This window comes from Crinia signifera, chromosome 2 (genome assembly GCF_055691185.1).
Source record: "Crinia signifera chromosome 2, ASM5569118v1, whole genome shotgun sequence".
Classification (NCBI taxonomy): domain Eukaryota; kingdom Metazoa; phylum Chordata; class Amphibia; order Anura; family Myobatrachidae; genus Crinia; species Crinia signifera.
Genome location: NC_139218.1, coordinates 302,705,285 through 302,722,577, shown reverse-complemented (window position 1 = coordinate 302,722,577; position 17,293 = coordinate 302,705,285). Strand labels below are relative to the sequence as shown.

The 17,293-nt window shown below is 39.6% G+C and overlaps 1 protein-coding gene across 1 annotated transcript in view; it reads left to right on the top strand.

The window, feature by feature from the left end:
* Nucleotides 1–2,302, top strand: part of TDRD3 (tudor domain containing 3) — a 240,430-nt gene extending 238,128 nt beyond the window's left edge. The window contains exons 13-14 of the mRNA XM_083168890.1: nt 1,543–1,667; nt 2,066–2,302. Coding sequence (XP_083025016.1) covers nt 1,543–1,659 — 117 coding nt within the window. The 3' untranslated portion in view covers nt 1,660–1,667; nt 2,066–2,302. The remainder of the gene's footprint in view (nt 1–1,542; nt 1,668–2,065) is intronic.
* Nucleotides 2,303–17,293: the final 14,991 nt, after the last annotated feature.

The following is a 17,293-nucleotide window of genomic DNA, read 5'->3' as shown; positions in this document are numbered from 1 at the left end:
TTTTATGAACCTAAATGATTTAGAAGCGGATATCTCACATAACATGTAAACAGATTTTCATTAAGTGGAAGTAAGCTCTGATTTAGTAGTGCTCGCAGTTAGATTTAATTGAAGGAGATAAGCTTTATAGTTTAACAACACTTAGGTAATTATATTTTGTAATAAGAACAAGCATTGCAACAAGTAGCCCCTCTTCTATTTAGTTGTTGCTAAATAAATTATTCTGCTTAAATGTGGTTATCTTAAAAGCCAGCAGGCTAAAAAAACTAGCTATAACGTTTGTACTGCATAGGACCAAATAAATATTAAGCAATGTTTTATTTATTTATTTATTTACAATTTTATATAGCATGTACATTATACACTAAACCAATTAATATGTGGTTATAACCATTGTTTTGGACATTTTCTCAGCCAGGTTTTAAGTATCATCACGATTGGCCCTTAGGGAGATTTGGAAATAGACTATATTTAAATGTGTGACAGATCTTACACTAACATGACTGGACACATCAGATCACATGACTCTGCATTTTTCCTAATAATTGCACACCTGATACGTTTGTGTCTTCCAGGAAAACTCTAACATACTGTAGCATTCAAAATGCAAATACAGTTGTGACATAAGTTTATTGTGCAAAAGTTGTTTGTGCATCCTATTGCAAATAACACACATTTTAATTAAAAAGTTGCAAAAGAGATGCCTGGTTTATGTGTGCCATGCAATTAGGTGACTAGAAGGGCTTTTTAATGCGAAAGGAGGCTAGAAGTACATGGACACATTGACATAGCTAGTGTATATGTGTTTGTGGGTCTACTATTTATGTGTACAAATGTAGCCACGCTCATCTTTGCAGAGCCAATCCGCACAGGGTACACTCATGGTGATTGGTGCGATCCCCTTACCATGCATGTGCATCTATTTATCTTCTCCAGCTCACAGAAACGCATTGAGCGGCAATATTGGCACCTGGCGATAATGCGCCGCAGGTGCAAATTTTGTGCACCCAAACTAGCACAAGCATCCATATCACCATTAGGCTACATTTGTATGCGTGTGTTTGTGTGTCCAAACACGACCAACTGCCTAGCATCCTTATCCGAGGGCCACTAAAACACTGCTCACCTTTTTAAAATAAAAAATGCAGAATCCATTAATATAAATGGTTAAAGCTGTGTACACATGGGGGGGGGCGATATATTGCTGAGCAATGTATTGCTCCGTGTCTCCTTTTCATCAGCGACCAGAGATGGTCACTGATGAAAGGGAGCCACATAGGGAATCAGCTGGTCGCAGGAGCATAAGGGGGCTAAAAACGGGCAAGCGCACTCCAATCGCTGGCAGTATGGTCGCTCAGTGACCATATTGCCAGTGATTATAGCCCATGTGTACGCACCTGCAGATTTGCATGAAATACAGGAAACAGAGAAAATAAAGGTCTGGCAAGGATATTTAATATTGGAATTATTTTTCTTGTATATTTATCATGCTAAATATATACATCTAATAACACATTTGTATTGATGATTTCTGATGTGTAGGAAGAAGAGGGAGAATATGGAGACTCGCTTGATTTCCGTAGGGGAGGTGATGGACAACCAAGAAGATCTACTAGACCAACTCAACAGTTTTATCAACCTCCCAGAGCACGGAACTGATTGCTAAGGTGACAACAAAATATCCTGGCAAGACCTTTAAAAAAAAAACTAAAGACAGTGAGGATGCGCTCTTTTTGTGACTGCCACAGAAGAGAGATAATTTTGGGGTATCATACAATTCAGTTATATCCTATTTTGCCAAAAACAAAGCCGGATTTAAAAAAAATAAGGTTCCGTTCATTTAAGTTTATAGACTGTTATTTCTCAGGGCTATAACTTTTCTTGATGACCTTTTTCAATTATGGTAACCTACTAGTTATACAATAACTTCAACTACAATTTGCATTTCATTATAGTTAAGCATAAAAAGCAACAGATATATATTGAAAAGCAACAGTCCCAATTAAAGTTTGCTGCAATATTTCAGATCCAGTTGTATTGTCTAATGCTTGTTTATTTTTAACAGATCTAAAATAGATTTCTCATGGAAGAATGGAATGCTGCAGCTGTTTTCACGAAGTGGTATATTTTTCTATTGAATTGCCTTGCACTGTGGTATCAATAAACATTTTGTGAACAAATCTCGGAATGTTGGGCTTTTAAGATGCATTTAGCTAGATTTGTCATAAAGTTACTAGTTATTAAGATAATTCTTAATGGAGAAGCATTTCTGTTGGAATCAATAAAACCACAGTGCACCTCAGTTTTGTCTCCTGAAATTCTTAAATCTGTGTAATCATCAATTCAACTATGAAACTAAACTTGACAATTCAGCTCGGTTCTAAAAGATAGTACATCACCACAGTTCACTACAAGCAACTAGAAGTTTACCAATAGAAAATAATGTAATAAGCAACACTAGCTCTAATGAAAAATGTAATGATTGCTGTTGTGAAATATTCATGATTCACTTGTGCTTAAATATGCCTGATTATAGATTAGAATCAGCAATGTACAGTAGCGTTAGAGTCTTTATTTATCTAAGCCTTACTGGGCCGTGGAGCAGTCTCAAATTACAAATTAATGTTTGTGTGAGATTAATGACGTCTAATGTGCTGCACAGTGTAAATGTATATTAAAAATTTGGGTAAAGTTCTAAATCCGTTTTTTGTGCAAGCACATTACATTTAAACTCTGGACAATTTATTAGCTACCCCTTTCTTTTATTGGGTAGGGCCATACTTTTACTCAGAGTAGAAGGACGTTTTCCAAGGAACTAATCCCTAGGAGAATTCAGGCGCTTGACAGTAGCTGTAATTCTGTTATTTAGTAGCTGCTCAACAAGGGGCATAGTCAGTCCCTACCAATACAAAAACACAAGCCACCAATCACGCACAAGGCATGAGAGCAGCGCTAATGCATAAAAAGAATTTAAACAAGTGTTTGGTACAGTGTAAACATTTTACTCAATAAAATCATATATAGGAATGGGTATATAAAAACAAGTACTGTTTGACAATAATAGAAATAAATTCTTCATGTCACAGGAACATGAACACAGTGTGGAGTAGGCCCCATCGATGAATGGGGTATGTGGGGGGGGTTCTTTGATACAGTGCTGCACAAGAGGTTGATAAACAAAATGGAGGAACTGGGACTAGGGGTAAGAATTTGTAGATGGGTAGGTAACTGGCTGTGTAATAGAGAACAGAGAGTGGTTGTGAATGGCGCAGTATCAAATATGATACCAGTACTAAGTGGAGTGCCACAAGGGTCGGTACTATGGCCCATTTTATTTAACATATTTATTGACGATGATATTGGGGTGGGAATACTCAGCAAAGTTTCCATCTTTGCTGATGACGTAAAATTGAGCAGAGTAATTTGATCAACTGAGGATGTCTCCACGCTTCAGAATATTAATAAACTAGATGAATGGGCAAACAAGTGGAAAATGAGGTTCAATGTGAATAAATGCAAGTTTATGCACCGTGGGAGACATAACCAATGTGCTAGTTGTAACCTAAGCGGGGAGGCATTGGGTTAATTCAGAACTTGAAAAGGATCTAGGCGTCCAAATAGATAACAAATTGGGGTGCAGTGCTCAATGTCATATAGGAACAAACAAGGCAAACAGAATACTAGCATGTATAAAAAGAAACTAGGAACTCAAAAGTAATTATGCCACTGTACAAAGTATTGGTTAGACCACATCTTGAATATGGAGTACAATCCTGGGCCCCGCACTATAAAAAGGAAAAAATCCAAAGAAGAGCAACAAAGCTAATAAAGGGAATAGAGAATTTAACCTATGAGGACAGATTGAACAAATTGGGATTTTTTTTATGCTAGAGAAGAGACGTTTAAGGGAGGACATGCTCAACATGTACAAATATATCAGGGGCCAATATATGGAACTGTCAAGCACCCGTTTTACTACAAGGAAGGACTCTAGGACATGTGGGCACGAGTTTAGATTAGAAGAGCAAAGATTTAGAAGGACATTTTTTTTTCACAGTCAGGGCAACCAAACTGTGGAACTCTCATCCTGGTGAGGTGGTGTCAGCAGACACAATAAATACTTTCAAATAAGGTTGGACAAACATTTATTGGTTAAAAACATCCAGGTGTACAAATAATGGAACTATGTAACTATGGTGCGCGCTCGCTCATTATCGCTGGTGGCCGCTGCTCATCTGCTGGTATTACCAGCAGTGTGTATGGGCCAGCGATTAGCGGTGTGCGCTGGTGCGTGCTCTCCCATCATCGCTGCTGTATTACCAGCAGCTGAGCGATGGGGTGGACGGCTTTCCATAGCATCCTGCTATGAATAGTCATCCACCCCAGGGAATATCGATCTGAAGGGGGGGAAATTACTCAGTGTGTATGGACTGAGCAAGTTTCAGCCCATTGACTCTCTCCCCATCATCGCTGTGCATACACGCTGGGCAAAATCGCCCAGTGTGTATGGACCTTTAGAGCTTCTGGTCCATGTTGACACACAGTTGGTGCAGGTTTGTCAGCTGCACATTTATGTCTCAAATCTCCTAAATCATTAAATGGTAAAGGTGCTTTACTGGATTGAAATTTGTTGAGGATCGATTCCAGTGAAGCATACTGAATTTATGATAATTAATCAGCTTGAGATATGTGATATGTACCATATCATGTTATCAAGGTGGAATTCACCATTAGAAGGATAGAATGTGGGCACATGAGCATGTTTAATGTTTGAGTTAGGGTGTGTCATTTTAAAGATGCTTAAACCCATACACACTATGCATAAAGGAAGACCATGATATTCCTTGAACCCCCCCGCAGCTACAGAATGTGTGATGTTAATTTCATACAGTACATAAAGTTTACATACAATACCATATGGATTTCAAGGCGCTTAGAGAAATTAAATTTTTCAAGATGATACCCAAAAAATAAAAAAAAAAGCCACAATAGTGTGATATTGTTTGACAATATAATGCGTTTAGGTTGTTTTAGTGTTGACTCGTACCCGATGGTGTTTTCTACATGTAAGGTAGACAAGAGCGCATAGAGGGAGGGACGATACTCATCACTATGGAACCAATACTCCTTTCACTTTCCTTCTTGGATAGAGTGGTATCTCAAAGGATAAAAATTACATCATAGTGCAGTATACATACTTTTAATAAAACACAAATAAAATCTGATAACAGCGTTTAGGATCTCAGAAAAGAATGCAGCAGGTTTAAAAATGTGACCGTTAGTATTGACTACAGCTGTGCACCAGCTAGGTGATCTGGAAAACATGGACCATTGGTAGATCTCGAGGACCGGTTTCAATACCTTGTGGTATCTTTATCAAGATGCCTTGATAAAGATACCGCAAGGTATTGAAACCGGTCGGCCGTGGTCATTAGGAGAAACAGTGAAAGGACCTTAAGGATTCTCTGCCTCACTCCAATATCCAGGGATGCCTGTTTGGATTAACATCTTATGCTTTTTTTGTCTACACTTACCTGTGGACAAAATTTAATGGTGAGAGTCCTGAGATCCTAAACGCTGTTATCTGCTTTTATTTGTGTTTTATTAAAATTGTGTATACTGCACCATGATGTCCTTTCTATCCGAGAAGGTAAGTGAAATGAGTATTGGTTCCATAGTGATGAGTATCCTCCCTCCCTCTATGCGCTGTTGTCTACCTTACATGTAAACCACACCATTGGGTACGAGTCAACACTATAACAACCTAAACGCATTATATTGTCAAACAATATCACACTATTGTGGCTTTTTTTCTTTCTTTTTTTGGGTATCATCTTGAAAAAATGTAATTTCTCTAAGCGCCTTAAAAATCCAGCCCAAAATCTATATGGTATTGTATGTAAACTTCTTTGGAGTGGTTCTCCAATTCTTTGGAAGTGGTTATTGGGGCTGCTGATTTAGCGCGCAATATTTTAGCCCAAATCTACTGTTTTTACTCAGTACGTAAAGTTTGTTTTGAAAAATGTCAATGCTAAAATCATGTTAGAAATATAATCTGAAATAGCCGTACATGAAAGGTTTAAGATGCTTGAAAGCTAAAAATGAATGACATTTAGTGTAATTCACTCTTGAAATCTAAAGTGCATTACAGTTACAATGTTTAATTTACAATTCATATATATTTAATGTATGACCCTCTACATATTATGTCAATGTTTTCCAGTTATGAGTAAATAATTGTATCTGTAAATTGCTGAGATGTAAAGACCTGTCAAGCTGTAGGGGTTACTACAATCTAACACCGACATAACACACCCAAGTCATAGAACACAGAATGAAACCTTGGAAGATATTATATGTACACAAACACACACACTCCTACAATAGGTTAATGTTGCTGAAAATTTATTTACCAGTGTTTTCTTTTTTTAAATTTTTAATTTTTTTTATTTTTTTTGGGACCAAAGTGGAGGAAACCCATGCAAGCAAAGGAAGAATATACAAACCCTACACAAACAAAGCCATGGTCCACAATCTAACACGTGACCCCAGAGCTGTGATGCGTTGTACAAGCTTTTTTGCATCCCTCTGGATATTATATGATGACACAGATAATGTACCCTCCAGAGAGGTTGAGCTATGGTCTTTGGAAAAACATCTTGTGACAGTACTGTATGAGAGTTTTCTATTTCATTTACCAGATGAGATGATCTTTCTTTTAAGTATTTTTAGAGTAGCCTTTTCCAGGTGGATTAAAGAGGCTTTCATCAAATATACTGTCCCAGGTTCTATATAACATTTTAAGCAATGATCTATTCACAAAAGGGGAGTGACCAAGTCACACAGTAGCGCTGTTTCCGTTCGGGGAATCAGACTAATTTATTTTATTGAATAGAGCTGCAGCCACTTAAACAGAGGGAATGTGTACCTCCGTGCATAGAAACAAAAAGTGGTATGTGGTGATAAATAATATCACCACCAGATGGCGCTGCTCTACTCAATATACAAATTATATTGAGTCATTAAATAAAAATAAATCCTTTTTAATAAAAAAATATACATATACCAAATATCACAATAAAATATACAATTCATATATAATTACACTAAAAAAAGACACACAAGACACACAACATACAGGCTATGAGCCTTGTTTGGCTATAATTGTGTGGTTATAAGGCAATAGTTCAACTATTGAGGCTGTAAGTGAGCAATATTTACCAGTCCCAAATAGGTATAATAGATCTCTTAAGGAGAAAATTCATATAGGCACCATCTCCTTTATCCGAGCTCTGCAATAATTCCCTTTTTCGGGGGTACAACTTTCTCCTTTGTATAGGAAACAGGCTCCAGGTATAGGTGTCCTTAATGTCTTTTGTAAAACCAAAGAGAAATTTAAATCCGAGTAACTGGTAAACCGGGCTAAAAGCGAGCTCCAAGTACGCGTTTCTCCACCTCCTTATACTCAGCGGCTTCCTCAGCTGTACTATCTATTCACGTTGATAGGAGTGGGGGATAGTAAAACAAAAGCCCAGGGGACTCTTGGACACATTTCTAGATCAGTTTTGGTTTGTATGTGACACATATATGTATTTGGCACAAACAATACAAATATATAAAATTCTGTATGTGTGATAATATCATCTAACATAAGGACAGAGCTTGTGAGACATTGTATGCAGGTAAGTATTACTTTTTTTTTCTTTTCTTTCTACTCTCACACATTGATCAGCTGAAGTGTCAGAGCCAAGCTCAGCCTACACTGGCAACAGGCAATGAAGAATATGCAGGCACAGGGTCTCAATAATGTGAAAATGTGGTCTCAATATAGTGTTATTATCACGGGGCTCCCTTCAATATTTCTTTCATTCATTTTTTTTCCTAAGGTATTTTGACATATGGCATTTCCATTACTAGTATAATAAATTGATACTAAAGAAAATGTGAATTAAAGGGCTTGGAGGAGAATTTGATAAAGTCTCTAATATTAATAAATGTAGGTGACCTTAAAAAACACAAACATTATTTTTCACAGTATATTAGTAAGATATTTTTGATTAAATATGCCCATTTAAAGTTTGAAACTGGAGAATGATATTGGTCCCATGCAGAGTGGTGTTTCAAAAAGTTTTCTTAGGAAAACATTTAAGGAGAATATAAAGTAAATAGGGCTTTTAAAAATGTTGAGAGAGAATATATTGCCAAAGAAAAGTGATGATTGGGAAGCTTCCCTAGCTGGTTTGGTTGATAAAATGTCATAATGGGTAAATTCAATGTACTGTATCTCCATCAGGGTTAGGTTAATCTTATACATAGAGTATAATAAACTGGCTATTGAGCATTTTCCTGATCATAAAAAACATTTATTGTCCTTTGTAAAGCATCCAACATTATCCAATGAAGGATTAAATAAACCTGCTATTTAGATCAAAACTGGTTATTTTCAGTTGTCTGTTTGGTATCTTCATTTCAAATCAATGTTCTTATATGTAATTCATTCTCCAGCCATGAGATTCAATGGTTATGTAAATTGTGGTTACAGGTCAAGTCTCCCTTATCCGTATATTCCAAAAACCAAAATATTCTGAAAACCGTGTTTTTTCGGAATATATATATATATATTTTTTTTTCCCCCACAGCACGTTTTTTCATACTTACCTTGTCCCATGACAGTCTTTTTAATCCTCTTCGGCGGCCTCTCCGGTCCCAGGGGTGCATTGCGCTAATGGGACCAGAGATGCCGCTGAAGAGGATCCAAAGGCTGCCGTGGACGTCAGCGGACCGTCATGGCAATGGACCAGGTAAGTATATATAAAAAAAATCGTTAAAAATCCCTTATCCCAAATGCTTGTGGTCCCAAGCATTTCAGATAAGGGATACTCAACCTGTATAAATTATTTAAATGAACTGAACATTTGGTACTGTTACCTTGTAGCTACCAAGATTGTCCTAATGCTGTAGTAAAAGAGATCATTTGCCTACCAATTGTCCATGTTCTATGGGGTGTGGTATATGGTCCTGACAGTCGGGATCCCGACAGTCATTAGCCCGATGGCGGAATCACGACTGCCCAGACACAGACACCGCAACAAAGCCCCTTGCGGGCTCATTGCACTCGCCATGCTGCAGGCACGGTGGCTCGCTACGCTTGCCACCTATTCTATTCTCCCTCAATGGGGGTGGTGGACCCCCACGAGGGAGAATAGCCGGTGGCCGTCGGGACCCCAAGTGTCAGGGTTTTGACTATCGGGATCCCGACTGTCAGGAAACTGTCTGGCACATGTTCTATGCTTCTTGTGAATTATTCAATTTATCTGCTACAGATTTGAAGCATATGGTGGAATACATTCCGAAAACCTTATAACGGGTTTATAAAGCCACCCAAGTTTCCATAAGGAGCTGGTCCTGAATAATATCACCATAAAAATAAGTACCGTATATACTCGAGTATAAGTCGACCCGAATATAAGCCGAGTAATCTAATTTTACAACAAAAAACTGGGAAAACTTATTGACCCAAGTGGGACTCTCACTCGAGTATAAGCCGAGGGGGGCTTTTTCAGCATAATAAATGTTCTGTAAAGTAGGCTTATACTCGAGTATATATGGTACCCACTATTATTTTCAGAATTGTTAGATCAATTTTAAGGGATTTTTATGTTTACCAAGCTTGAAATATGAGGTGTTTGCTATTTAAATGTACTGTTCCCTCCAAGGTGGAAAATAACATTCAGTGCTGTACATGATTAATTTTTGGTCATTTCATTTGGCTTAATAAGTCATCCTGCTCTATTTCAGGACCTCATCAATGATGTTTAGAGAGAGTTTGGGGGAAAATGTGTAATGGTACAGGTATATTATGTTGATACTCCTCTTAAGTCCATTAGTGTCCGTGTGAAATAGGTTTTGCAAAAACTAAGATAGAACAAACTTTAGAAAACTGGGAAAGTGTGAGATTGGGTTGCAGGGGGTCTCATTTTTGGTTTAAGTGATTTAGTCTAAAGGATTTTTTAATGGCAAATAGAAAGTGCAGATTATGTAGACTTAAGTGCTCTCTAAAAGCTCACGAAAAATGTTTTAGGTTTTGCTAATTACTACAGTTAATCTATTTCCACAATTAAAGTAGTTGTTTCCATACTTCCAGCTGTGTCAAAAAAGGTTGATTGAACCAAATGGTCTGCTTTTTCTAAACTGAATTGGGATTTTATTCCTGTATCTGTTTTATGTCTGTTTGGAATTGCTATTCGTTGTAAATGTGGATGCATCCATGCGGGACCTAGGACCATGTTATCTTTGGTAATTTTCAAATACCATTAACTGTAACCCTGTGTATTTTTCTCCAGACAGTTACACACCACTGTAATAAATGATAATGTGTGTAAAGAGGCGGGATCACTGATCACAAAATATTGAATGTACCCAGTTGGCTTTGTTCTCTTCAAGGTTTCATTTGAAATAACGCAGATCAGGGTCTAAGAATCTAAACACAAATACATCTTCTGTAAGCTTTCTGCAAGTACACTCTGGTCCTTATGCACTGCTGTTATTACTGGAGATAAGATAGTATAGGGCCTCACTCAGTTTTTATTAGAGAGATGAGCAGGCAAGTATTACACCTATAATTAAATTATTTGTGTCTGAAATGTTCAATTCCCGCAATGTTGATTGAAACTAATAGAGGGATTTTAGTTCATCCAGGTATTGATAAGTTAAGATGTTGCCTCCTTCTTAATAATAGGCAACTCTGGAAGTACGTTATGTACAGATGTGTCTTCATACATCAAACCTCTATATGCCACACAGAGGGAGATTCCTGGTGCGAGCGTGCCAACAGGTCCTGTGCAACTCTACTAGGGTTGGGCAGAGGATCTAGACAAAATTGCATTTTTGACATAAAAAAGGTACTGACAAACCCCTTGGCGCAGATTACAATGTTTTTCTCTGGTCTCTCATCGATGTTTGCCAAAAAATGAAGAGAGAGAGAGAACACAATAGTGTGATACAGTCAAAACCAATATTTTACATATAGGAAATAATCCATAGGCTGTGACTCGTACCGTGCAGGAAAGTCTACTTTTTAAGGTAGACTGGTATTCGCATATTGGGGAGCGGTCACGTCACCACCAGCAATCGATTTATTCTCCAATGGATCCAATAATCACATGTAAATGAAAGAAAGCTAGTATGGTGAAAGTACCGCTTTTATTCCATTAAAAAGATACAATAAAAACAAAAGTGCATAAGCTGACTCTCACCGAGTGAAGTGGTCTACTCAACGTGCAGTAGACAAACAAGCAAATGTTAAACAACCAAACAGGCGTCCCTGGCAGCTGGTCACTCGGGTAAGTACAGCAGTCCACCTTGTCCTCCGCCAACGCGTTTCGAAACATCTCTGGTTTCTTTATCAAGGCTTAAGGAGGAATGGTGTCTGTACCTGTATATATACTCCTATCTGGGACAACCTAATGCCAGACAAGGACTCATCCTACTGAGATAATCCGGGATTTTCCTATCTAAATAATGCCCCCCTCTTGCCGGGTTTTCAGCATTTCTCAAAGTCACATGGTTTGGATCGCGGGAAAGAGAGCCGTGCGATCGTTTCCCTCCGGTTTCCTGTTGGTGCCGGAAGCGGAAGTGACGTATGCGGTTCACCGGCCGTTGATTTCCGCGTGTCACTGACTCTTTTGTTCTCCATATTCCGTCCCCGATCTGTATGAAACGGAAGTGGATTTTGCGTCTCACAGCCGGGCATTGTTTGCGTTCCATTCTCATTCCTGATACTGTCCGTCTTTATAAAGTGACTTGTGCTCATTTTTCATCCGTTATTTAGGAGAATTATAGAAAAGATGTAAAAAAGGCGCATTAGTAAGACGCATTAAAAACATATTAAATATAACGGCTATGTATTGCTAAAATGACATATAAAACCATATTATAAAGAGATATTAAAAAAGAGATAAATTCATAAAAATTTCCATGCAGAGGTGTTTCGAAACGCGTTGGCGGAGGACAAGGTGGACTGCTGTACTTACCCGAGTGACCAGCTGCCAGGGACGCCTGTTTGGTTGTTTAACATCTGCTTGTTTGTCTACTGCACGTTGAGTAGACCACTTCACTCGGTGAGAGTCAGCTTATGCACTTTTGTTTTTATTGTATTTTTTTAATGGAATAAAAGCGGTACTTTCACCATTACTAGCTTTCTTTCATTTACATGCGATTATTGGATCCATTGGAGAATAATCGATTGATGGTGGTGACGTGACCGCTCCCCAATATGCGAATACCAGTCTACCTTAAAAAGTAGACTTTCCTGCACGGTACGAGTCACAGCCTATGGATTATTTCCTATATGTAAAATATTGGTTTTGACTGTATCACACTATTGTGTTCTCTCTCTCTCTCTTCATTTTTTGGCAAACATCGATGAGAGACCAGAGAAAAACATTGTAATCTGCGCCAAGGGGTTTGTCAGTACCTTTTTTATGTCAATATTGTATCTTTGTATGGTTGGTGGAGCATACCACTGATTTAAACCTACCGGCAGCATTTAGCGCAGGGACCCTTCCAATCATCCCTATTGTTAAAATTGCATTTTTGATGCAACATAATGCATTTACAGTATGATGCACCAGGAGACAATGCTGAATAGTTTGTACATGATACGTGTATACAAATTTGTATATGAAACACAGAGAATCTTGACATGGAAAAAATCAATTTCTGCTTCATCATAGCACTTTGTATGATGATTAAAGTTGGGTACACATTAGACCTGGGTTAGCCAACCCTAGTCCTCGAGAGCTACCAACAGTACATGTTTTGCAGGTCTCCTCACAGAATCACAAGTGAGCTAATTAGCTCCATCTGTGTATCTTTTAAAATGTGTCAGTGATTAATGAGTGCAGCTGTGCAGCAGCTAGGTTGTCTGGAAAATGTGCACTGTTGGTAGCTCTCGAGGGCTAGGGTTGGCTACCACTGCATTAGACTATGGGGCTGATTCGGGATCACTCATTGTACTCTGGATTCAACCCCAGCTGCCATTTTATGCCTGCCGGAGACAGGGGGGCTGACGTCACATTACGTCAGTGCCCGCCGCCTCTTCAGTGGACACCGACAGAAATAATAGTCAGTTTAGACTGACTTTTGTTTGCAAAAGGGAGAGAAATCATTCGATAGTTGGTGACCATCGTATGATTTCTCTCCCTTTCATCTGCATGCAAGGGTATGTGTTCACGTTCACATCCCCTTGCATGATACCAGGGGATTCAGCAACAGGGGGGGTAGGCATTTGTTCAGGCAGTGGGCGACGTTAAGCTGCTTGCTAAGCAGAGAATGATAGCTGCTTAGTGAGCGGTCCTGAATCAGGACCTATGGGTATACCCAGAGACCTTGGCAGCGACGGGAGTGCATACACACTTGCCAAAACAAGATGCAAAGCGGGAAAACAAAGTAACGAATAACAAAATAGATTTCATCACAAGTACATGTACTGCATCCCTAGGCCACATCTTTATCAGGTACAATACAATGTTTGACTCAAATTTAAAAGTGCATCAGGGCAAAGAACATTTTTATAGGGAAACTGAGGTGGCTCTTTTCTACAAGTTCACACTTAAGCTTGCAGATATTGTGTTATTTTAAACTTAAAATAACAGGTTAAGGCAGGGGTTCCCAAAGTTTTTGAATCACGGCACCCTGAAGCATCAGAAATATTTCCGTGGCACCCCTGGGCTGAAGGTTTCTAATTGAGAATGTCAGAAACAAATATTAAGTTAAATAAATTGTGTTTATATTGCATCCTTAGGGTCAGTTATGTGGTAATGGACAGGATTCACTTCTATTTGTCCACAATTTTATTATTATAATGGACATAAACTTGCATTGGTCCTGGACCCCCAACCCAGGGCACCCCTGCAGGTCTCCCCAGGCACCCCAGGGTGCCACAGCACACAGTTTGGGAACCACTGGGTTAAGGCAATCATTATCTAAATTTTGGGCTTAATGACCTATTGACATATAAAAAATTGTCAGAAAAATAAATACAACATATTACCTGTTACACTTGCTCAGGTCGGAACCTACAGTATAAACCTTTATTTTTTTTTATTTTTTTAAATGCCTGCCAGAATTGCTTTGGATCTACAGCAGTAATAAGTGGATCCTAAAAAATGCATAACCCATACGGTATCTGACCTAGTGGAAGACTTCTGGCAATGAAGAGAGGTCTTTGGTTCCAGTTAAGAATTTCCTGCTAACAGAAGCATTCCATAAGACTCAACCTGAAAATTTGTTTTGGTACTCTTTACTTATCACGGCGGCCATCGCGGGCATTGAATGCACTAAAAAATCGGGTGCGACGCGATGCCCGCGATTTCCCATAGGGAAAAATGTTAAATGTCTCAATTGACCCGATTTTCATGTTCAATGCCTCAATTGACCGGATTTTTCCATAGGAAACAATGTTAAATGGCCCACAGAGGCCAAATAGGCACCCTGAAGTGTGAAATGGCCCCCACAATTGTTAACGCCACCCCACGATCAACGTCAACCTGAAGCGTGGCGAGCGGCGGCGGTACGCGTTCTACGACCTTTTCATACCCCCACTGAGTTGAGAATAGAATAGTGTGGCGAGCCACCGAGCCCGAAGCGTGGCGAGCGCAGCGAGCCCTGCGAGGGGACGCGGATACCTGTGAAGCCCGCGAAGGGACGCGTTTACCTGTGAAGGTATCCGCGTCCGCTCACCACGCTTCGGGCTCGGTGGCTCGCTGCGCTCGCCACACTATTCTATTCTCAACTCCACGCCGACGTGGATAGTGGGGGTATGAAAAGGTCGTAGGACGCGTACTGCCGCCCCTCGCGGACTCGCTGCGCTCACCACGCTTCGGGTTGACGTTGATCGTGGGGTGGCGTTACCAATTGTGGGGGCCATTTCACACTTCAGGGTGCCTATTTGGCCTCTGTGGGCCATTTAACATTGTTTCCTATGGAAAAATCGGGTCAATTGAGGCATTGAACATGAAAATCGGGTCAATTGAGACATTTAACATTGTTCCCTATGGGAAATCGCGGGCATTGCGTCGGTCGCGTCGCACCCGATTTTTAGTGCATTCAATGCCCGCGATGCCCACGATTTTTTTACCTGCGATGCCCACGATCAAAATCGTGGGCGCCGTGCTAGGTAAAGAGTACCTTTGTTTTCCTTGACCTCTCCTCAAAGGGAAAGTACACTAATGTTAGAATGAGTGGAATTCTTTAGAGCTCACATGACTATAACTCTTTGTTCTGCTAGGCGTGGAATTAATATTAGAACAAACCAAGCATCTGTGCAAGTTGCCTATGGATGGTGTATTGGTTAGCATTACTGCCTTACAGCACTGAGGTCATGGGTTCCATTCCCACCATGGCTCTAACTGTGCAGAGTTTGTATATTCTCCCCGTACTTGCGTGGGTTTCCTCTGTGTACTCTGGTTTCCTCCCACAATTCAAAAATATACTGGTAGGCTAATTTGCTCCCAACAAATTAACCCTAGAATGTCTGTGTGTGCGTGTACATGTGGTAGGGAATATAGATTGTAATCTCCACTGGGGCAAGGACTGATGTGAATGTTCAAATATTTACTGTAAAAGCGCTGCGGAATATGTGTGCGCTATATAATAAACTGTTAATAAATAAATAATAATAAATATTATACACACTGTGTCTGAGTCCACTGCAAAGCCGCTGTTCAAATAGTTGAGTGATTATTTGCCTCTGCTCATGTGCAAACATTTCAGAAATCCCCTTCTATGAAAGTTTTACACAGAGTGGGCAGAGAAAGGTGGTATCGGGGATTTGGATTTCTCTCAGTATTAGTCCTGACTTGTGTGGCCCATGTCTCACAAGTTGCGCAGTTACGCAGACCCTAGACAAAATGGAGATATCTGGATCAAATAAAGTAAAGTAAATAAAGGGAACCTGTTAAATACTGTAGGTATTCAGAAGATCAGCTACTTGCAGACACAGATAATTAATCTGCACTACAATTTAGATCAGACAACCCTTAATAATTAGAGGGTCAGGTGTATTCATGCTGGTGGCAGTTGTGATCAATGGTGGTTCTTAAAGTCCTGGGCTGAGATCAAGATCTTAACGGTTCAAGCATGATAGGAGCCAGAGTGGTATGGACTTCAGCATAAACTGTTTGTTGTATAGGGTTAGAGACTTTTTGCACAGAATGAAACCGCTTGCAAGGGGTTCACCAGCCAGAGGTATTGTTCCACACGAAAGTCTCCATGGCATCCACGATTTTGTTTTATTAACTGGAGCCCTCTAATTCTGGCACACTGTTTGGTGGTTATCCTTCAACAAATAAGAACACCATATAAGGTGTGGACTTTAACCTAATGAGGCTTTTTTATTATACATATATGCACAGTAGTATTGTTGATGTATTTGTTATTATTTGACAAATTTGGTTTTGTGTATGTGCTTGTTTTTAGATGTTATTGGTTTTTAATGTTTTATATATTATGCTTGCAGTGTGGTAGTAGTGCTCCAATTTTTTGCCTTTGACATCTGGCTGGGCCTATGCTAAAACTGGACAGCATCAATGTGACCGAGTCACATATGGTAGTCTAAGCGATACAGACTGATAAAGCTAGACTTTGTGAAAGTAGCTAGTTATTTTTCTCCATCACTTACCTCTGCTCACTCCTCTCAGTACACAGAATGGCTGCTGCTTTTCTCTACCCCATTGTGCTGTCAGGACCTGGTGGCACTTGTTGTAGAGACCAGTCTCCAGAAGGGATCCATACGCTATCCTGACGTTAAGGATGCCGGCGGCATAATACTGACCAAGGCATCCTGATAGTAAATATGCTGACTGGAGCTCGGAAGGTACTCTAACCATTTTGCCTACTCCCTAACCCTCCATTCTGCCTAAACCTAACACCCCCATCCTAACAATAACCACCCTTTGTAAGTGCATAATCCCCCTCTCACAGTCTAACCTTCAATTCCCTGCAGCCTAATCCTAAATCCCCAAACTAGTAGCTAAACCTATCCACTCTTCCAAGGCACCCTCACATACTTATCGATCGGGATCCTAGCATCGGGATTCTGATCTATTTGGTGTTCTGAGGGCGGTCTGGATGCTATATTGAACACTGATCTTGACCATCAGGGTGTTAACTGTATCCCCCTCCAAAATTTTATTTTGCAAAGTAGTTCCAGCTGTCACTCTTCTTCAGTCTCCTGTCACACTATAGCCAGCTAGCACCTAATTAATACATATTTATAAAAGTATGCATTGGT